This window comes from Mesocricetus auratus, unplaced genomic scaffold (genome assembly GCF_017639785.1).
Source record: "Mesocricetus auratus isolate SY011 unplaced genomic scaffold, BCM_Maur_2.0 Super-Scaffold_100004, whole genome shotgun sequence".
Lineage (NCBI taxonomy): Eukaryota > Metazoa > Chordata > Mammalia > Rodentia > Cricetidae > Mesocricetus > Mesocricetus auratus.
In genome coordinates, this window is record NW_024429189.1 from 85,672,702 (window position 1) to 85,695,025 (window position 22,324).

The following is a 22,324-nucleotide window of genomic DNA, read 5'->3' on the forward strand; positions in this document are numbered from 1 at the left end:
ATGCATGAGGACCTAATCCCCAGCACCCACATAAAGTTGTGTGTGCCAATAGCCCAGCACTGGGGAATAGAGATCCTGGAGCCCTATGACCATCCATCCTAGCCAAACAGTGAGCTTCTGGTTCAGTGCAGCCTTGTCCAGCTAAGATGGAGAGAGACAGAGGAAGACACCTGTCAGCCTCTTTTGTATTATACACATACACACCATAGATATGCAACCACACACACATGCAAGCATGCACACATGGAAAGAATGAATAAACAAAGGGTGTATGTGGCAACTACTCCTGGAATATCAGCACTGGACTATAATTCTAGGTCAACTTGAACAACAGCTTGAACCTAAAAAGAACCTCCCAGAAAGTCATGCTGGGAAACCATAGCTACCAAATGCAAAGTGGAGGCAAAGTCCCTGCTTTTCTGTGCCACAGACACAAAGCAAAAAAAAAGGAGATGGGGGTGTGTGTGTATAACATGGAACTTAAACTGTCCTAAATCTCTCATGGTTTAGAACTCACAATGTGGTTTTTGCTTCTTTTTTTTTTTTTTTTTTTTGGTTTTTCGAGACAGGGTTTCTCTGTGGCTTATGGAGGCTGTCCTGGCACTCACTTTGTAGACCAGGCTGGCCTCGAACTCGTGGTTTTTGCTTCTTATTTGTGGCCTTTACTATAAAGTCTCATGGATGCACCCAATCTCCCATAGATTATAATTTTTCTCATCTTTCTTACTTGTTTTTTTTTTTTTTTTTTCCGAGACGGTTTCTCTGTGGCTTTGGAGGCTGTCCTGGAACTCGCATGGTAGACCAGGCTGGTCTTGAACTCACAGAGATCCGCCTGCCTCTGCCTCCCGAGTGCTGGGATTAAAGGTGTGCGCCACTAACGCCCGGCTCATCTTTCTTACTTGTTAACACTATGTATTTTTTACAGAAAAATCGTTTTCAGAAATGGATGGAATGTCTTCAGAAGCTAATGAAGAGAAGTAAGTTCATTCAGTACTGCTAAAATGTTCTCTATTAAAGAAAGATTCTTTTCAAACTAGTTAAGAATTATCAGTGATGTTTGAAATAGTTTTCTATTTTGTTTCAAGTAAAAGAAAGTGCCATATCTTTGTAAAAGTTCACTAGAGTAATAACTGAGGACTAGAAGGACTTTCATTGATACCGCCTTTCATCTCATTAAGGCCTTAGGAAATCAGAGATCCATCTGCCTTTGCCTCCAAGTGCTGGGATTAAAGGTGTGCACCACCACTACCCAGCAACACTGAAGTCTTATACTGTAGCACATAACGTATGAAGTGATGATAACTTTTAGAAATTCAGTTGTTAATCTACATATATATAATTTTTCCTTTTTTTTTAGTGACAATATACAGAAGCCTGTTAGAAGACGTCATTCCTCAGTAAGAAATATTTTTATTTAAATTAATAGCTGTTACTTTTTAATGAATATAACTATAGTAATTTTGATTGTGGCTTTACCTTAGCATCCCAACCAGCTTCTTATTTCTTTCTGGATAAAGACTCAAATAGTTTGGTTATACAATCCAGTAAATATGCTAAAGTTCATTTTTTTGCACTTTAAAATATTTTAATAAACTTTTACTAGCATATTTCTACATCATATTTTCAAATGTGTTTATTTAATAAATTTTATTCCATATAAATTATATTTCATTATTATAAATGCTCAAAATGTATTTTTCCCTCCAAAAATATATATTTAATCTGACATTGGAACTATTGTAAGCCATAAGTTCACCCAAGTTGATCTATATGTTTAATTCATGTTATATTATGAAACTAAAAAGGTGCAACAGTTTAGGGTGCCTATATACAAAACTTACCCATAAGAAATTCTAGCATAACCCTGCTAGATTTTTCTCTTTTCTTCTATTTTGACTGATTTTGGGTAGTTTTTGCTAGCAGGTATAATTTATATGATTATCTCTTGATTGCTGTGATATATCTAGCTCTTCTTATTTTTATGTTTAAGTTCTATGTGAAGAGTTTTGTGTATTTCTTTAAGATAGGAAAACAAGACTTAGAACTGAATTGTGTTAGTGTGATTATCCTATTTGGGCATACCCTCATTCCTGAATGGAACATTTTGAACAAAGAAATTTCAGACTGTTAGATGGTCTCAGTACCCTTGAGTTAAAGTGTGGAGATTTACCTAGACCACTGGAGATGATTTTGTGCAAAAGAATTTGGAAGAGTCGGTCAGGAGAAGGCATATTAATATTAAGTCAGCCACATAACACTGAACAGTATGACTTAGAGGAATTTCAGGGATTTTAGTGGAAATTTTATCTTTCTACTCATATAACTTAAATTGACTAGGAGCTACATTAGATTTTCTTGATTAATTCTAATTATTGCCTCTAGATTTTGAAACCCCCAAGGAGTCCTCTTCAGGACCTCAAATGTGGAAATGAAACAGTTCAGGTAAGTCTCTAATATATATGCTTTACAATTCCAGTGGTTTTGTTGAGGCACTTGGTTTGTTGAGATTAGGTTTCACTTATCTAGCCCAGAGTGACCCTGAACTTGTGGCAATTCTCCTGCTTGAGCTTCCCAAGCGCTAGGATTAAAGACATATATCATCATGTCTGGCTTCAGTGATCATCATGAATTTTATTAGCTACATGAAAAGATGATACCATAAATGATTCCCATTTAAATGTGAGCTAAACAGTGAAACCCTGTCTCAAAAAACAAAAAATCAACCAACCAACCAAACAAATGAAAAAATCCAAATTCTTGAATATACTGGGGTTTATTAATTTTAATTTTATTCTTTTGGTTTTTTGAGACAGGGTTTTGCGGCACCCACGCCACAAACAACTCCGAGGTATCAGGAAAAGAAAGACCAGATATCCACTTGTTTGTACTAAGAGAATGCGTGTGCTGCCTTTATTGCCAGGAAAGAAAGAGAGAGAGAGGGAGAGGGAGAGGGAGAGGGAGAGGAGAGGAGACAGAGAGGAGACAGAGAGACAGAGACAGACAGACAGAGATATTACCTGGTCACAGCAACATTATTCATAGTAGTCAAGAAGTAGGGAAAAATCTAAGTGTACATCCATTTTGTCTAAATAAACAAAATATGCTAATTATATACAATGAAATTCGGTATTAAAGGTCTGACATATACTTCAACATGAAAGAATCTTGAAGAGGCCTGGTGGTGGTGGTGCACGCCTTTAATCCCAGCACTTGGGAGGCAGAGGCAAGCTGAACTCTGTAAGTTCGAGACCAGCCTGGTCTACAAGAGCTGGTTCCAGGACAGCGTCCCAAGCCACAGAGAAACCCTGTCTCGAAAAATCAAAAAAAACAAAAACAATAAACAAAAAAAGAATCTTGAAGAGCTAAATAAAAAAAAGAAACAAAATTCAAAAAGACAAATTCTACTTGTTATCACTTATTATGAAATTTAATCAAATTGACATAAACCAAATAGAACACTGGTTGCCAAGGATTTGGAGGGAGGCTCTAAATGTGTATGTTTTGTTTGTTTGTTTGTTTGTTTGTTTGTTTTAATTTTGCATGTGTGTGTCTTATGTACTCTTGACTTTAACCAAAAAGCCCAAAAGCAATAATAATATGTGAAAATGACACTTAGGCTAGGAGTGGTGGTGCACCCCTTTAATTCTGGTGGTCAGAAAGCTGACAAAAGGATCATGACTTTGAGATCAACATGGATTATATATTGAGACGAACAAATCAACAACAAAAGAAGATCAGATTTACATGAGGCCACAGGGTCAATCCTTAGAACTACCCTCCCCCAGAGAAGTACATGGAAAATCATATTTATGTTCATTAAGTGCTTCTACATTGGGTTGTTTGGAGGAATTCTATATCATTAATAATATTTGATCACAGTAATTTTTATTGTGTCCTATATTCTTTTCTCTTAGGAATCTAATGCTCCAAAAACTAGAAAAAGCTCTCGTCGGGTCAGCTTTGCAGATACTATAAAGTAAGTTGAAAGGATAATTATGTAAAATGTTATAGGTAATGCTTTTCTTTGTGCCAAATATTTTGGTGGTAATTTGTTTGGGTAATCTTTTTTGCCTAAATAAACATGTAAGAATAGTTATTGATTGTGTGTGTGCGTGTACATGTGTGTGTGCGCGTGCAGGCATAAGGGGAAGCTGAAGGTCATTTCAGGTATCTTCCTTTTCACTTTACTTTTTGAGACAGTCTCTCTCTCTCTCTGTCTGTCTCTCTCGCTCTCTCTCTTTTCCCTCCCTTCCCCCCCCCCCCTCTCTGAACACAGAACTCTGACTCAACTAGACTGGCTAACTAATGAGTCCCAGGGATCCTCCTCTCTTTACCTTGCCAGCTGTGGGAGATTTATTATTGTATACTAGGAGTCCAAACTCAGGTTAGTGTGTGCACATATTATGTGTATGTGTGAGTGCAAATAATGCTTGCCCTGGCATGTGTATAGAGGTCAGGGGATAACTTTTGGCATTTCAGTTTTCTCCTACTGTGAGTTCTGGGAATTGAACTAAGGTTGTTAGCTTGTGTATCGAGTACTTTTATCTACTGAAACATCTTGCTACACACTTTTTTTTAAAAATGTGTTTACGGGGTTGGAGAGATGGCTCAACAGTTAAGGGCACTCGCTGTTCTTCTAAAGGACCTGGGTTTAATTCCTAGCACTCACATGGCAGCTCACAACTGGCTATAACTCCAGTTCCAAGGAATTGAGCTATCTCTTCTTGTGTTTGTGGGTATGGCATGCATGTGGTGCATAAACACACGTACACATAAAATATTAAAATGTATTTCTTGTTATTAGTAGTGGTGTTGTGTATACAATGATGTGAGTGAATGTGTGGCTACAATTTTCTTTTTCTCTATGTAATCCTTAATGTCCTGGAACTCACTCTGTAGACCACATGTCCAAAATTGTTATTTTAAAGGGTGTTGCTCAGCATTATCTTTATGAGAAAAGCAGAATAATTCCTTAAAAGCAATAGCAAAGCAATGATAACTATTATTACTGCTGCTAGTTAACATTGTAGTAGAGGTTCTTGCCAATGACAGTAGAAGAAGAAACAGACTTTTAAAAATTAGAAATATTGGAGCTGGAGAGATGTCTCAGCAGTTAAGAGCACTCACTGCTCTTATATAGGACCCTGGGTTCAATTCCCAGCACCCACATGACAGATCACTTCTGTCTGCAACTCCAGTTCCAGAGGATCCACATCCTCACACAGACATATGTGCAGGCAAAACACCAATGCACACAAAAAGAAAAATAAAAATTTTTTTGGTTTTTTGAGATAGGATTTCTCTGTATTGTTTTGGGCAGTTCTGGGACTTACTCTGTAGACCAGGCTGGTCTCAAACTTACAGAGATCCGCCTGCCTATGCCTCCCGAGTGCTGGGATTAAAGGCATGCGCCACCAATGCCTGGCAAGAAAAATAAATTTAAAAAATTTTTTTAAATTGGAAATATCAAGGCTGGAGTGATAGCTCCACAGTTAAGAGCTTCGCTGTCCTTCTAGAAGATTCAGATCCCATGTCCAGCCCTGCTCACATACCTGCTCATAGTTGTCTATAGCTCCAGTTCTAGGAGAACTGATGTCCTCTTTTTGTCTCCATGAGTACCAGGCACATATGTGATACCTGAACATACCTGCAGGCAAAACACAGACCATAAAGAAAAAGCTTAAAAATTAGAAATATGGGATAAGCTTAATGCCTGTGCAGATTAATTGTACTGTTTCCCAGTTATGTCTTAATTGTGTGGTTTTCTTTTTTTCTTCTGTTTCATAAGTTTCATTTTTGCTATCTTAACCCTTTTTTTGTTTCTAGCATATTTTCTTTTGTATTCTTTCATAGAAGTAATTGCTTTATGTTTTGAAATCATAACAAACTATATATACAACTTACAACTGCTTTGGTGCATAGTTCTGGGTATTATTTTTTCTTCTTCTTTTTTTCTTTTTTTGGTTTTCAAAATAGGGTTTCTCTGTGTAGCCTTGGAGCCTGTCTCTGGAAATCCCTCTGAAGTCCAGGCTGGTCATGTACTCACGAAGATCCTCCTGCCACTGTCTCCAGAGTGACAGGATTAAAGGATTAAATATTGGGAATATTGATCTTTTTGTTAATGAATTATGTTTCTTTTAAATCTTATGGTTCCTTTTGTGGAACTGTGGTTTTGCTTTTTTGTTGTTGTTTTGTAGGTGGGTTGTGTAGACTGGGCTGGTCTTGAACTCCTGTACTCCACCTTTTTCTTTTTCTTTTTTTTTTTTTTTTTTTTTTTTGAGACTGGGTTTTGTGTAGTCCTGGCTGTCCTGGGACTCATTCTGTAGACCACAGAGATCTGCCTGCCTCTGACTTTGAGTATTGGGATCAAAGACATGTGCCATCTTGCTATAATTCTACCTTTTGAGTGTAAGATACCAGACATAACTCTAGATTCTGTTTTTTATTCATCATTGAATGGATTGAAATGTTCTAAATCCAGCTATTTGTTAGAAAATCCTGTGGAGTAGAGGTTATTTTAGGATAACACTTTTATGTAAATGCTAAATTCTTTTTTTGTTGTTGTTGTTTTTGTTTTTATTTTTCGAGACAGGGTTTCTCTGTGGCTTGGGAGGCTGTCCTGGAAACTAGCTCTTGTAGACCAGGCTGGTCTCGAACTCACAGAGATCCGTCTGCCTCTGCCTCCCAAGTGCTGGAATTAAAGGCGCTAGCCACCAATGCCCACCGTAAATGCTGAATTCTTAAAATTTTATTTTCTGTTTACCTTAGACTGCCTCATATTAACCTTTTGTGAGGTAACTAGAGTAATCTAAACATTTATGGATGAGGCCATATTGCTTCATGTTTATAAACCTTAGCAGAGTTCTGGGGTTTGAGCTGCGTTCTTTCTCATCCCTCATTTATATTTCTCCAAACTTTTTAAAGTCTGTACTTTTTTGTTGTTATTGGTGGTTTTTTTGTTTGTTTTGTTTTGTCTTTTAAGACAGAGTCAGCAGTGGTGCATGCCTTTAATACCAGCACTTGGAAGGCGGAGGCAGGCGGAAATCTATGAGTTCGAGGCCAGTCTGGTGTATAGAGTTAGTTCCAGGATAGCCATGGTTACACAGAGAAACCCTGTCTAAAAAAACATAAACAAAGCAAAAAGATAGAGTCTCACCACATTGCCATGGTTTATTTTGAACTTACTTTATATCCTTAGCAGACCTGGAGTACCTGGGATCTACATGACCTTCCCATGGGTGCTATGGCATATGCTTACTAACATTTGTGCATGTGCATACATTACATACTCACATAAAATAAGTAAATGTAAGAAACATTTAAATATATCATTTGATTTATTATCAATTGCCACTATTAAGCCAGGTATGGTGGCATATATCTATAATTGCAGCCCTCAGGAGTTGGAAGCCAGGGTCACTCCAAGTTGAAGGCTAGTCTTGTCTGCATAGTGAGTTCAAAGGCTACAGTCTCAAGGCTCTGTCTCAAAAAAACAATAAATAAAGTCACTAGTAACATTTGTAGTGTGACAGATACTATGTTAATTATATGCATAGTTTTATTGGACATGTAACATAAATTACCTAGATAAAAAATGGAGATTCTTGGACTAAAGTTGTGTACCACCAACGTCTGGCAAGATTATTTATATATTTTTAAAAATATTATTTATATTACATTTAATCCCAGCCTCCAGGAGGCAGAGGCAGGTGAATCTCGGTGAGTTCAAGACCAGCCTGGTCTACAAAGTGAGTTCCAGGACAGCCAGAGCTGTTACACAGAGAAGTCCTGTCTCAAAAAAAAAAAAAAATGATTATTTATGTTGAGTGTGTTGTGCAGGTCTGTAGTTCCAGTACTGGGGAGGTGGAGACAAGAGGATCATGAGTTCGAAGCTAGCCTAAGACTTTGTCTTCAAGAAAAGTGAAGTAAAACTAATATTTGTTCTGTGTAACAGAGTACTATAATGGGAACATGCAAACCAAAGTAAAGCAAGTAGGTTTTCAAGGATGTTGAGGCAAGGAGAAAAAATTTATTAGTAAAAATGGAGAAATACTTGGCACACAGAGTAGAAAGATTTACTTGAGACTAAAGTTTAAGATTAATATAGACAACTAAGCAAGATCTCATTTCAAAATGACAAAAACTAAACCCCCACAAGTTTTGAAAATGCGGGTAGAGTCGGGCGTTGGTGGCGCACGCCTTTAATCCCAGCACTTGGGAGGCAGAGGCAGGTGGATATCTGTGAGTTCGAGGCCAGCCTGGTCTACAAAGCAAGTTACAGGACAGCCTCCAAGACAATACAGAGAAACCCTGTCTCGAAAAACCAAAAAAAAAAAAAAAAAAAAAAAAAAAAAGAAAGAAAGAAAGAAAGAAAATGAGAGTAGAGTTGGGTAGGCAGTGAGAAATTCATAAAAGGCTACTTAGATGCAAACTTCAGGAGGTATCAGTTCCTTGGTAGAGGTACTATATTGCTGGCTAAGTGCTATTGGAAGTATCATTTTTTGGGGGGAGGGGGAGGCTTTTGAGATAAGGTTTCTCTGTATAGCTTTGTGGGTCAGGCTGGCCTCAAACTCACAGAGGTCTGCCTGCCTCTGCCTCTGCCTCCTAAGTGCTGGGACTAAAGGTATGCAACACCACCGCCCAGCTGGAGTATCATTTAAATTAAGAGTTTGAACAGCTGCATTCTAGAGTTTGTTTTGGTTTATGGATTGAGGGAATACAGAATGTCATGGTTGCTGGAACCTGAGGTAGCTGCTCCTCCAGAAGTCTGAAGAGGGTTCTGGACACCTACCCCCTCCTCTCCCCCCCCCCAGTCTGTAGTACATTACTGCTTGTAAAATTGTAGTTTATTTCTACATCTATCTATTTGCTAGCCATATGCCTTTAAAAAATGTTTTTTTGGAGACAGGATATCACCTTGTAATTCGACTCTCCCGGAACTCATTATGTAGACCAGGCTGGCCTTAAACTAATGGAGATCTACCTGCTTCAGAACCACCCCTACCAACTCTAGGATTAAAGGTGTGCTTAGCTACATATGGCCAGTAGGAGGCAGAGGGAGGTCAATTGCTTTGTGTCCAAGGCTAACCTGCTTTTGTTTTTGTTTTCTGTTTTTTGAGACAGTGTTTCTCTGTTTAGTTCTATCTATCTTAGAACTCTGTAGACCAACTTGGCTTGGAACTCCTTAGTGCTGGGGTTAAAGGTGTTTGCCACCTTGACCAGAATCAGCCTGTTCTATATAGGGAGTTACAGGCTAGGCTAGTCAGAGCTACATAGTGAAAGCCCACCTCAAAAATAAAGAAATAAAGAAATAAAACAGTTCTTTGGCATACATACATAGAATTTTACCATTTTTAAAGTGAAAAGCAAATTTGCACACTAACAAAAAGAACTTCACAAGTCAATAATAATAAAACTATAGTAATATTTTTTTACAAAAAGAAGTTTCTCAGTTTTCTTTACTTTTTCTCTTCTAGAGTATTCCAGACAGAGTCTCTTATGAAAACAGAGAGAAATGCAGAATTTGCAGGTAAATATATAATTGCAGACCCTGGCAATCTGTTTTATTTACAGTCTTTCTTTGGGTACATACTCATAACTTCTCATCTATCTTTGTGCATTCACTTGAGTAGGGGTGTGTGTGTGTGTGTGTGTGTGAGAGAGAGAGAGAGAGAGAGAGAGGAGAGAAATGCATGCATCATAAAACATGTGTCAAGAGACAGTTGAGATTCTGTTCTCTTTCTACCACGTGGTCTCCTGGGATTGAATTTGGCTCCTACTTGACAGCAAATGCCTTTGCCTGCTGAGTCATTTTGCCAGCCCTATCTTACTATTTAAATAATGTATCCTAAGGGATATGGAAGTAGCTTTGTTGGTAAGATGATTGCCATAGCTGCATGAGGACCCGCGTTTGGATCTCTAGTACCCACTTAAAAGCCAGGTAGGTATAGGTGGTGTGGGAGTCCATGTCTTGTATTAGTTACTTTTCTATTTTTGTGATAAAGCACCATGACCAAGGCAGTTTATAGAAGAAATAGTTTATTTGGGGTTAGGTTCCAAAGGGATAAGAGTCTATTGTGGCAGGAAAGTGACCAGGCATGGTATTGGGACTAGTGAGCTGAGAGTTTGCATCTTGAACTTTGAACATGAAGTAGAGATCAAACTGATAGTACATGAGCCTTTTTTACTTAGGAAAGCCTGCCACTAGAGACATACTTCCTCTAGCAGGCCACATTTCTAAACCTATCAAACATTGCCAGCAACTGGGGATCAATTACTCAAATGCCCAAGAATATGGAGAACATCTATCATTCAAAATATAATCTGCCTTTAATTTCAGCACTGAGGAGGCTAAGACAGGAGGATCCCTGAAACTCAGTGGCAAACTGCTGACCTAATCAGTAAGCTTCAGGTTAAGTGAAAGATATTGTTTCGAAAAATAAAGTGGAAAATGACAGAGGATGTCATATAGCATTGACCTCTGGCTTACCATACATGCCCATATATGTATACATGAATATATATATACACACACTCACAAAGTATATTCTTAGCCAAATGTGGGGACCCACACCTATAATCCCAGCATTCCTAGGACTGATGCAGAAGGATAATAAGTTCAACTCCAGCTTGAGCTATATAGCAAGTTCACCCCTCAGCAAAAAAAAAAAGAGGGAAAAAAGGAAATGAAGTATACCTTTAGTCATGGAGACAGAAAGGTTAAATAGTAATATAGGATGTCCTTCTTTATACTGTGAATAGTGTGCTTTTATTGGTTGATGAATAAAGCTCTTTTGGCCAATGACCAGGAAGCATAGAGCTAGACGGAAAATCCAAACAGTTACTAGAGAGAAAGAAGGTGGGGTCGGAGAGATCCATGTAGTCACTGGGGAAGCAAGTTGTAAGGTAGCAAGCCATGAGCTTCATGGTAAAATATAGAATAATAGAAATGTATTAATTTAATTGTGAGAGCTAGTCAGTAATATGTCTGAGCCATTGCCAAACAATTATAATTAATATTAAGCCTCAGAATGATTATTTAATAAGTGACTGCAGGGACTGGGGGGTGGGAGAAAAATGAGTCCAGCGGGACTGGATGAGACAGGGAAAAGCTTCCAACTACAAGTGTTCTTTTTTAAATTTTGCTGTTAACATCCTTATATAACTTTTCTTATATTTGATCAAGCATCTTTGCACAACTTTATTTTATTTCATTTTTAGAGACAGAGGCAAGAAAAAATGTGCAGACTCTACAGTAAGTAAGGGGCATGCACTCATTATGTTTAAATGGTTGTTTATTCCTAAGAAATGAAAAATATTTAAATATTTTTATTTTAGCATCCCTTCTGTCAAACACTTTTCATCAATTCAAAATACAAACTAGAATTTAGTATATGTACTGCTATATCTGAAAAATAAGTGTACACTATAACTACAGTTTTAGTAGTGATGATAAACTCCATTTTTATTTTCATATATAAATTCGTAAGTTTATCACCTAGTATAACTTATATGTGGGAATTTATTTCACCAATCTACTTGTAATGTTTTAAATGATGACTACCAAAGCTTTTATTATAATAGCAAAAGATATGTGAAAGATTTTTAAGATGGCGTAGGTGTAAAGGTCCTTTATAATGGAATAAAGGAACTGATTAGATTATACCTTTCCATGTAATTGCTCAGCTAGAACAATATGTACATATGTGTTTATATTTACTTGTGTGTGAATATATTTATACATACATTTCTGTTAACTTGTATGTATAATACACCTTGACGTATCTCTGAAAATAACTTTGTTTAAATGTGAACAAAGAAGAGAGCCTTCATAGAAGATACATATTTGTATCAGATCCCCTGTAACTGGTATAGAAAGTTGTAGGCTGCCATGTGGGTACTGGGAATTGAACTCAGGACCTCTGGAAGGTTACTAAACTGTCTTTCTACCCCAACTATTGAGATTCTAAAATTAAAATTGTTTGAAGTGAATCAAATTAATAGTAGCCATGGTTTTGAAATAGTGAAGAACTGTAACATGAATAATAAAAACCCAGCGACAGATATTGAGGTTAAAGGTGAAGATCAGTAAAGCAAAACAGCCAAGCCACTAGAGAGTTCTTACCTCTACCAAATCTCAGACCAAACAGGGGTGATCCTGTCCTCAGTGTGAGTACAGACTGATTGACTCCTGTCCCCTCCCACCTTATATTCCTCTCTAGTGTTGGGATTAAAGGTATGCATCACCACTACCACCACCTGGCCTCTATGGCTAACTATTAATGTCTGTTAGGATTAGAGGTGTGTGCCACCACTGCCTGGCCTCTGTGGCTGACTAGTGTGACTAGCTTTGCACTCTGATCTTCAGGCTAGCTTTATTTGATAAACAAAATATCACCTCATCTTGCCTTGACTGCTGATAGTATGCTGTCCAAATTGGACAAGCAGGTCACAAAAGAGAGTGACTGCTGAACCTTGCCAAGAAAAGGCAGGACGATCCTTCAGAAATCCTGCTTCATAGAAAAGTCTGTCGAATATTTTAGGCATATAGGCTGAAGATGGATGCCCCAATGTTGTAGAAGAACCTTGGGTGACTGTCCAGGCTTTAGCTGTTTTTGTCATTTCTCACATTTTTTTGGAAGTTGCCTGCTCGTACTTCCTGCTTACTCAGTTAATATTATTTCCTTCTCTGGTCTCTGAGGAAGTTGAAGACTAGATAGTTATAGTTTTCCTTGTTTACCAGACTCAGAAAAGAAACTCACTAAAAAGGTATAAAGGGTATAAGGTTGAGAGTATCAAAAGATAGTTTTGGATGGTAATACAAGTTATAATAGAAAGTAAATTATGTACAAGATTTTGAACTCACAAGGAGCATAGATAATGGGGTATTTTCTCTGAATTTGTCAAATGCAAACGGACTAGACATTGTTGATGTACTTGCTACCTGTATATATTGTATATAGGTATTGTACTTATTTTTTTTATTTTTGGTTTTTCGAGACAGGGCTTTTTTGTATTGCTTTGGAGCCTGTCCTGGAACTTGCTCTGTAGACTAGGCTGGCCTCTGCTTCCTGAGTAGTGGGATTGAAGGCATGCGCCACCAATGCCCAATTGTTATTGTACTTATTATATATAGTTCTTCCTGTATTAGTTATAGCCTTTTTATTTTAGACAAGAAAGGGAGAATATAGTGATATTTTGTTTGTAATCAAACAAACAAAGCTTGTCTGAAGATCAGAGTGCAGAGCTAAGCCACTAGTTAGCCACAGAAGACAGGCAGTAGTTATACCTTTAATCCCAGCACTTGGGAGACAGGCAGATGAATCTCTGTGAGTTCAAGGCCACCCTGGGCTGCATGAGAGTGAATCAGTCTAACAGAAACAGAGCTCACACCTTTGATCCTAGCACTTGGGATGACATGCCTTTAATCCCAGTATTAAAGAGGAATATAAGGCAGGAATTTAGTGTAGATTCAGTGCAGTCTGAAGTTTGGTGGACAGCATTGCAGTCTGTAGTCAGGTTAAGGACAGGATTACCCCTATTTGATCTGAGCCTTAGTAGAAGTAAGAAATCTCTAGTGGTAGGCTGCTTTGCTTTCTGATCTTCAGCTTTAATTCTAATATTTGTCTCTGGGTTTTGATTATTCATGTTACAAAGAACAAAAAGTGAAAGGTAAGCAATTTTTTTCTCCTTTGGATGATCCTTTTTCCACAGATGATCCATTTCTCACAGACAGTTATTTTGAGTCTTCTTGTACAAGTGATCTTTACATGCTGATCTTTAGGTTTTTGTTTTTGTTGTTGTTGTTTTGGTTTTTCGAGACAGGGTTTCTCTGTATTGTTTTGGAGGCTGTCCTGGAACTCATTCTGTAGACCAGGCTGGCTTTGAACTCACAGAGATCCGCCTGCCTCTGCCTCCGCAGTGCTGGGATTAAAGGCGTGTACCACCAACGCCCCGTGTGATCTTTAGTTTTAATGAAAAGCATCATAAATTACATTATTTAATAGTATATAGTCAGCTTTTTACTGTAGACACTTGTTTTTTTTTTTCTTTGCATTTTTTAATGGTAAGGTTTTACAAAATGAATTGATTTTCAGGTCTTAAAAAAAGAAAATGTCTTTGGGGACTAGAGAGATAGCTCAGCAGTTAAGAGCACTGACTGCTCTTCCAGAGGACCTGAGTTCAATTCCTAGCAACCACATGGGGCTTACAACCATCTGTAATAGGATCTGATGCCCTCTTTTGTCATCTAGGTATATATGCAGAATGTAGGATGGTCAGAAAGGAACCAGCCTTTTCTACCAGCACTCAAGAGACAGAGCAGGTGGGATCTCTGAATTTAAGGCCAGTGTGGTCTACATCATAAGTTCCAGGCATGCCACGACTATATAGACTCTCTCAACAAATAACAAAAAGAGAGCAGTATATATTAAAGCATGTTTTTATGGTGTTCACATTATTAAGACCATTCAAGTAAATAAAGGTCTGTAATTTTCTGCTAGTTTTTATCTTCCTTAGTCTTTTTGTTTTGTTTTATTTTTATTTTTGTTTGGAGCAGGATCTCACTGAGTATAGCTCTATCCTGGAACTCATTATATAGACCAGGCTGGCCTTGAACTCACAGAGATCTGCCTGCCTCTTCTTCCCAAGTGCTATGATTAAAGGCATACACACTACTCCCAGCTATTTTCCTTACTCCTTCAATTGTATGATTCTTCATAATTACTTGCGATACAATTCTTTCTTTTCTTAAAATTAATTAATTAATTAAAAAAATTTTTTTTTTAGGAATAAGAATTTAGAGGATAATTATTGTGAAATTGCTGGTGAGTATGACCAAAATACTTCTCTTAATCATACACCTTTTCCTCACCTAGATTCTTTGATGCAGGTAAAGCATTTTTACACATAAAATAAATAAATCTTAAAAAATTAATAAATAGATATGGTGTACACTTGTAACCCTAGCACACTGGAGGTGGAGGCAGGAGGATCAGAACTTTAAGGTTACATAGTAAGTTCAAGTCCAACTTGGGATACATGAGACAAAATATAAAAAATAATGCCAGCCGGGTGGTGGTGGCGCACGCCTTTAATCCCAGCACTCGGGATGCAGAGGCAGACAGATCTCTGTGAGTTCGAGGCTGGGTTGGTCCAACAGCCTCCAAAACAATACAGAGAAACCCTGTCTCGTAAAACCAAAAATAATAATAATAATAATAATGCCAGGTGTGGTGGCACACACTGTTGTAATCCAGGCACACCTGGCCCTGCCCCTTGGGGACTTGGCAAAGAGTGTCTACCCCTCCACACATGGCAGGCAGTACCCTGGCTCTGTACACAGGTGTAGAAGTCCCTTGAAGAGGCAAGGACTGCCCACTTCCTGTCTCTTCTGATTTTTCTCTGAGGAGGCAGCCCTTTCTGTCAATCTGTCTCTCTCTCTCTTTCTTTTTCTCTTCTCTAGCCTTAACTCCCTTACCTTTCCCCAATAAACTTCAGCTTAAGTTCTGTCTGTAGGTCTAATCTGCCATTTTTCCCTCACCCACCATGGGATCCACCAAGGTCCCCCTTGTGTCATATTCTTAACACACCCTTTATTCTAGTATTTGAGAGGCAGAGGTAGGTGGATCTCTGAGTTTGAGGCCAGTCTGGTCTACAGAGTAAGTTCCAGGTCAACGAGGGCTACATGTACACTGCTTCAAAAAACCAAAAAGATAGATAAAATTACTAACATAGGTAAATATTTTATTTCCAAAGTGAATATAATAATCACTGTCCTCTGTCATTAGAACAAGATTTTTAAGGACCACATAATAACTCAGTAATAGAATGCTTGCTTGGCATGTATGAAGTCCTGGGTTTGATTTCCAGCATTGGAAAAGGAGCATGGGGGAAGGAAAATATATATTCAAAGTCTTAAAGGTGTTTAATCCATAAGTCCTTATGAAGAGATTAGTAACTAGTTGTCTTTGTAAGGTTTCTATTGCTGTGTTAAGCACCATGACCAAAAGCAATTTGGTGAGGAAAGGGTTTATTTTTGTTTACAATTATAGTCCATTATGATAGGAAGTCAAGGCAGGAATTCAAGACAGAAACAACAGGGAGGCAGGAATTGAAGCAGAGACCATGGAGGATTGCTGCTTACTTGTTTGCTCAATGTAGCTTGCACAGACTGCTTTCTTATACAAAACAAGAGCACCTGGTCAGGAATGCCACCTACCACACTGAGCTGGGCCTTCCCACAGGAATGGTTCTATTAAGGAAATACCTTATGACTAGTATTTTCTCAACTGAGACTCTTCACAGATAACTCTAGTTTGTGTAAAGTTGACAACCAAGCAGCCAGGCCACTAGTAAATACATCTAACTAATGTAGGTACTAAATAAGAGAATCAGACTCCTGCATTATGTTTTTCTTATAATACTTTTCTGTTTGCTCCATAGGTATGAACACATTACTTTGTGCTCCTATTCAGACCCAGATACAACAAAAGGAGGTATGAGATCATGTATTTTATTTAATCTCACTGTTAAATAACAGAAAATTTAATGGCAAAGTATAATTTTGAGGTAATTTACCAAAGTGAATTATCATAGCCTATTAAAACTTATATTTCCAATTAATTGATGACAGTTAGCTCCAATTTGAATAATACCAAGACCACTCAAATTTTAATGAACACATGAAATACCTCAGAATTTCATTAAAATATAGATTTTTTAAATTAAAGATATAGTTCAGTGATACCTTGTCTAGCATGTGCAAGGTTTTATATTCAATAACCAACATCATGCAAACAGAAGATGTGTGTATGTATTGTGTGTAGATAGACAGATGAATTTGTGTCCAGTTCAACAGAGTAAACTCTTCAGGGATTTCTCATTTCTTAAATATTTTCTTGCACTGTGCATGAATGTTTCACTTCATGGATGTATGTGCACCATGTGTATGCCTGTGCCCAGAGAAGCCAGAAGAGGGCACCAAATCTCCTGAACTGGAGACCATTGCTGGCTGCATTGCAGGTGCTGGGAGCTGAATGCTCCTAACTGCTGAGTCATATCTATCTCTTAGATGATACTGGCAGCAGATGTCCAGACTGTATTATCTTCAAAAACAAAACCTCCAAAGTACAGAGTATATTATGAATTAGCCATCATGAACCTATGTCTTTCTAAGACTTTTTATTTAGAGTTGGAGTGACCTACTTAGTACAGAATTTTCATTGTGGTTACATTTCATATATTCAGTGCTTTTTATTTTTTAGTCAGTTTGGAAGGCATGTGATTAATTTTGAATTTTAATTTTTCCTAAACAAAAAGTAATTTATTGAGAGGCATTAGCACTACCCCCCAAAAAAATTACGTTTGAGACAGGTTTTTCAGCCCAGTCTGGCCTTTCATGTTTTTGTTATTGTTGTTTGAGAAAAGATCTCACTGTATTGTATAGCATTGGCTGTCCGGGAGATCATTATCTAGACTGGACTGGTCTTGGACTCACATTGATCCCCTACCTCAGCCTCCCAGAGTGCTGAGATCAACAGCCTGTACCACTGTGCCCAGCTACCTCAACGTCTGATCCTCAGCCTTCTGATCCTCCTACTTGTATCTCCTGAGTACTAGGATTATAGGTGTGGATTAACGTATCTGGTCTATGCTGTGCAGGGGATTGGTCTTGTGCATGGTAACCAAGTACTCCACCAATTGAACTACATCCCTAGCTTTAGGGGAAAAAAATGTAATAACAAATTACATATAATATACTACACCACTGATTTAAGTAATCAATATAGTTTGAAACCATTACTAATTGTGTTTATATAGTACATAATATAAACTACCTTTTTCAAAACTTACATTTTTGAATCTTGAGAAATGGTTCAGTTGACAAGATCACTGGTTGCTCTTCCAGACAACCTTGATTCCTAGAACCCATATGGCAACTCACAACCATGTGTAACTCAGGTTCTAGGGAATGTGACACCTTCTGGCCTTCATGGGCACCAGGCACTCTAGTGGTACATAGGCATACATGCAGACAGAACACCCATGCACATAATAAAATAAAAAATTACAAAACCTTATATTTGGTCTTATTTTTTCTGTTTTTCTTTCATTATAGTTTTCAGCTATAGACTACAACCATGAAAGGAAGCATGCAAATGACCAGACAGTCATTTTTTCAGATGAAAACCAAATGGACCTGACAGCAAGTCACACTGTGGTGATTACTAAAGGCCTTTTAGATTGTACCAAAAGTGAAAACTTCAAAAAGATAGATACTACATCCTTTCTGGAAAATTTAAAGCGTCATGCTGAGAATTCAAGAATTAAAAATGAATTAGAATGCCCCATAATTTCCATAAGTCAAAATACTTTCTCAGAAAAGATAAATTCTGACAATTTCATAAAGAGATTGAAGACAGGAAAATACAGTACTTCTATTGATAAGGAAAATTCTGAGATGCCTATTTATTCCAAAGAATCAAACAGTGCCTCTTCTACATATCACATGCATGCATCTCTTAATGTAGATGAAAATACTAGTAATAGGACTAAAATCTTTAGAGAACAAGATGATGGGATGAATTTGACCCAGTGTCATACAGGCTACATTCAGACTTGGATTCCTCCATCCAGGGAGGACAAATTAGGAGGATTTCAAGGAGATACTATAATTTATGGCAATGAGTGTATGGAGTTGACAGCTAGCTCTACAATACAGGTTTTACCATCTGAAAGAGAAACTGAAACTCAAAATGTCATGATGGATGTTACAACACTTGATGAAACTAAAGCTCCAGAGAAGAAAACAGTCCATACGGATAAGCTCAATGCTGCTTTTCAAGCTTTTTTTCCAAACCCTGAAAATAAAATCCATGTTACCAAAAGTCATAATATGGAGTCAGATACTCATATAGTCACACAGACTTTGAATCAAAGTGTCAGCACATTGGCTAAAGCCTCAGAATCTATATATTCTAGTCCAACTACTCAAGGTTATAAGACAATTTTTTATTCTAGTAGCAATGATGCAATGGAACTGACTAAGTGTCTAACAAGTATGAGAGAAGAAAAAAATTTGCTGAAGCCTCATGTTAATTATACTAAAGTGTGTACCAATCCAGTTGCTAGCCCACTAATAGAGAAAACTATTTATTCAGAAGAGGATAGCATGGACATTACCAAGAGTCACACAGTTATAATAGATAATGAGATACTCAAACAAGATGAAGAAAACACTAAAAAAGAAATTACAGCTATACCAGTCTTTGAAAAAGAGATGATTCTCCAAAATCATATAACTATGTCAGAAGATAAGAAAGTGAATGTAAATTATATGTCAGTTCCTCAAGTATCTAAGGAAAGATTACAACAGAGCCCGACAAATACTTTATCTGTTTCCTTGGCTGACAGAAGGATTGAACTCTTAGCAGCTGAAGATATGGATTTGACCATAAGTCACACAAGTAAGTTAAGAAATCAAGTTATTCCTACAAGTTTTGACTTAGCCTCAAAGAATGTCACTAAATCTTATTCCCACAGCAAAAGCCCTTCAGAGGAGTGGGAAAAAATGACCAAAAGTCTTACCCAACCTTTCCAGCAAACAAGCATTGTATGCAAAAACATTCTAACTGACATCCAAAGTAGAGAAAAACATCCAGTTTTGAAGATTTCATCTTGTCTTGATAAAAAGTCTCCTCTGTCAGTCGATTATAACCAGGACGTAACAACAAACCATAATATATCTTCTTCTGGCACAGCTCTGGATAAACAAGTAATGGTAGGACATACAGTACAGGACCAGAATTCTAACCCTCTAGGGCCACAGAGGAAATACTTAGATGATCCCACACCTGACTGTTCTCATAATAAGACGGTAATTTCTTCAGAGGAGCAACAAATGGATCTAACCAAGAGCCACACTGTTGTAATTGGGTTTGGTCCTGAAGTACAAGAACAAAGTAAGTCTAATTCAGAACACAGGAACAGCCAACTTACAACAGTAAACAGACAAAGAGATGCGAACATTTCTATAGGAAAAACTAGAGTAGTAACAACTAATGATATGGGCACCTTAAAGGACAGAAGTATACAGAAGCCTGAATTTCTGAAGGAAAAGCAAAATATTGAAATTAATGGAAGAAAAAGTGTTTGTGGGCTAAAAATTGATAAAACTATTTTATTTTCAGAGGATAATGAGAATGATATGGATATCACCAGGAGTTACACAGTGAAAATAAACCATAGATCTTTATTAGATAAACCTGTGGCAGATACTTCTAAAACCATTCTGTATGCATGTGGACAGGATGAAATGGAAATTACTAGAAGTCACACAACTGCTTTAGAATGTAAAATTATTTCACCAGATGAAATAATGCCTAGCTGCCTAGATAAGACTGTGATGTCTACAGAAGGCCATGAAGAACTAGAAATGACAAAGTCCCATACTGTTTTCATTGACTATCAAGCAGGGGCAAAAGGTGTGTTTCCAGAAAGACCTAACTTTGAATTATCCAAGGATGAACACCTGCAGAAGCCAAAAGGGATGCCTACTCCTGATGTAGAGATTGTCTCCATTTCAAAAAGTAGTGAAAGCAACCATCCAACAAAAGGTAGCCAACAAATTGTACTGGAGGAAGGGTCTCATAGTGGGCCTAGAGAAGACACTAATGATGCGTCTAAATTAGTCACTTGGAAAAATGCCAGTGATGTACAAAAACCTGGATTTCTGCATGAACTTCTGTCAGGCAAAACTCAGACACAAAAAAGCCTTAGGCTCAAAAACAACAAGACCATTATGTTTCCAGAAAATGATAAAAATCATAGAGATACCACTCAGAATTCTGTGGTGAAAACAAGTAATGAAATTAGCCCGGAAGGTGGAGAGGACCTCAGTTTTGTGCCATTGTCAGGAACTTCTACACCAGTTTTGTCTGCAGACAGTCCAAAGGACATGGAGATCTCTAAAAGTCAAACCACTGTTTCAGAATATAAAACTGACCCAGCAGATGAAATAACTACTATACCTACAGACAAAACTGTAATGTTTGTAGATAATTTTGGTGATCTGGATGTTACCAAGTCTCATACTGTTTTCATTGATTGTCAAGCCAAAGACAAAGTACTTCATGAATGTACTAAATCGGGAATGTCAAGAACAAAAGGCTTGAATGATCTTGAAGGTGATACTTGTATTCAAGAAGCATCATATTCTATAGTTACATCTAATGTTTCATGTTTTAGTAATGTCAAATCAAGTCTGAGTAATTTGAATAGAAAAACTGAGGAGGTTTTAGACTTTCAGACTGTTCATATATTACCTCCTGCAGAACAGTTGCTTGAAGTAGGAGATCATGCACATAGTAACATGAGTATACTGCAAGCTACAGGAATATATAACCTAGATTCCAATGATGGTAGAGATGAAGAAAGTAAAAATCTTCATAATGGAGCTGAAACTGCTTCTGTACCACCAAAGGCAGTTGTCAAAGACAAAACAAGAAGATGTTCATTGGGAATCTTTTTGCCCAAATTACCAAGCAAGAGAAATTGTAATATCACTGGTGTTGATGACCTGGAGCAGATCCCAACAGATGCAGCTAACTTAGATCCCTTAGAAACTCAGCCAGCCTCTAGTAAAGATTCAGGCATTGGATCTGTTGCAGCCAGACTGGATTTGAGTCCATCTCAGTATATAAATGAGGAAAATCTCCCTGTATATCCTGGTGAGATTCTTTCCTCTGATTCTATTAGCCTAGACATGGAAGAAAAGGCTCAGATTGACACATACTGTAAAGAGAGTTTACTATCTGAAAACAAGATAGAAACTTGCAGTGCCCAGAAAAGAACCTGGGTACAAGAAGATGATAATGTTACAAATGAGAAAAAAATCAGAACATACGATACTACACAAGATCAGGAGGTAAGTTGTCCAGAACCAAAAAATGTTGAATTTTGTATCTTTGCTTTTGAAATAGATACTCTAGAATCCTGCTGCTGCAACTTCCTTCCTTCCTCCTTCCTTCCCTTTTTAAAGATTTATGTAATATACTTTGGGGTTTGTCTATATGTGTGTCTGTGAGTATGTCAGGTCCCCTGTAACTGGAGTTATAGTTGTGAGTCACCATGTGCGTTCTGGCAATTGAACCCAGGTCCTCTGAAATAGCAGCCAGTGCTCTTAACTGCTGAGCAAACTCTCCAGCCCCTACTGTAACTTTCTTTTTTTTTTTTTTTTTGGTTTTTCGAGACAGGGTTTCTTTGTATTGCTTTGGAGGCTGTCCTGGAACTTGCTCTGTAGACCAGGCTGGCCTCAAACTCACAG

General features: G+C 37.6%; 1 protein-coding gene across 2 annotated transcripts in view; it reads left to right on the top strand.

Moving 5' to 3' along the window:
* Positions 1–22,324, top strand: part of Knl1 (kinetochore scaffold 1) — a 61,867-nt gene that overhangs the window by 5,205 nt on the left and 34,338 nt on the right. For both annotated transcript variants that reach the window (XR_005877337.1, XM_040746050.1), the window contains exons 2-10: positions 926–977; positions 1,358–1,397; positions 2,383–2,442; positions 3,915–3,976; positions 9,477–9,529; positions 11,221–11,254; positions 14,788–14,825; positions 16,444–16,496; positions 18,119–21,925. Coding sequence is in view for 1 of the 2 variants with exons in the window: in XM_040746050.1 (XP_040601984.1) it covers positions 943–977; positions 1,358–1,397; positions 2,383–2,442; positions 3,915–3,976; positions 9,477–9,529; positions 11,221–11,254; positions 14,788–14,825; positions 16,444–16,496; positions 18,119–21,925 (4,182 nt within the window). In the remaining variant the exon portion in view is untranslated. The remainder of the gene's footprint in view (positions 1–925; positions 978–1,357; positions 1,398–2,382; positions 2,443–3,914; positions 3,977–9,476; positions 9,530–11,220; positions 11,255–14,787; positions 14,826–16,443; positions 16,497–18,118; positions 21,926–22,324) is intronic.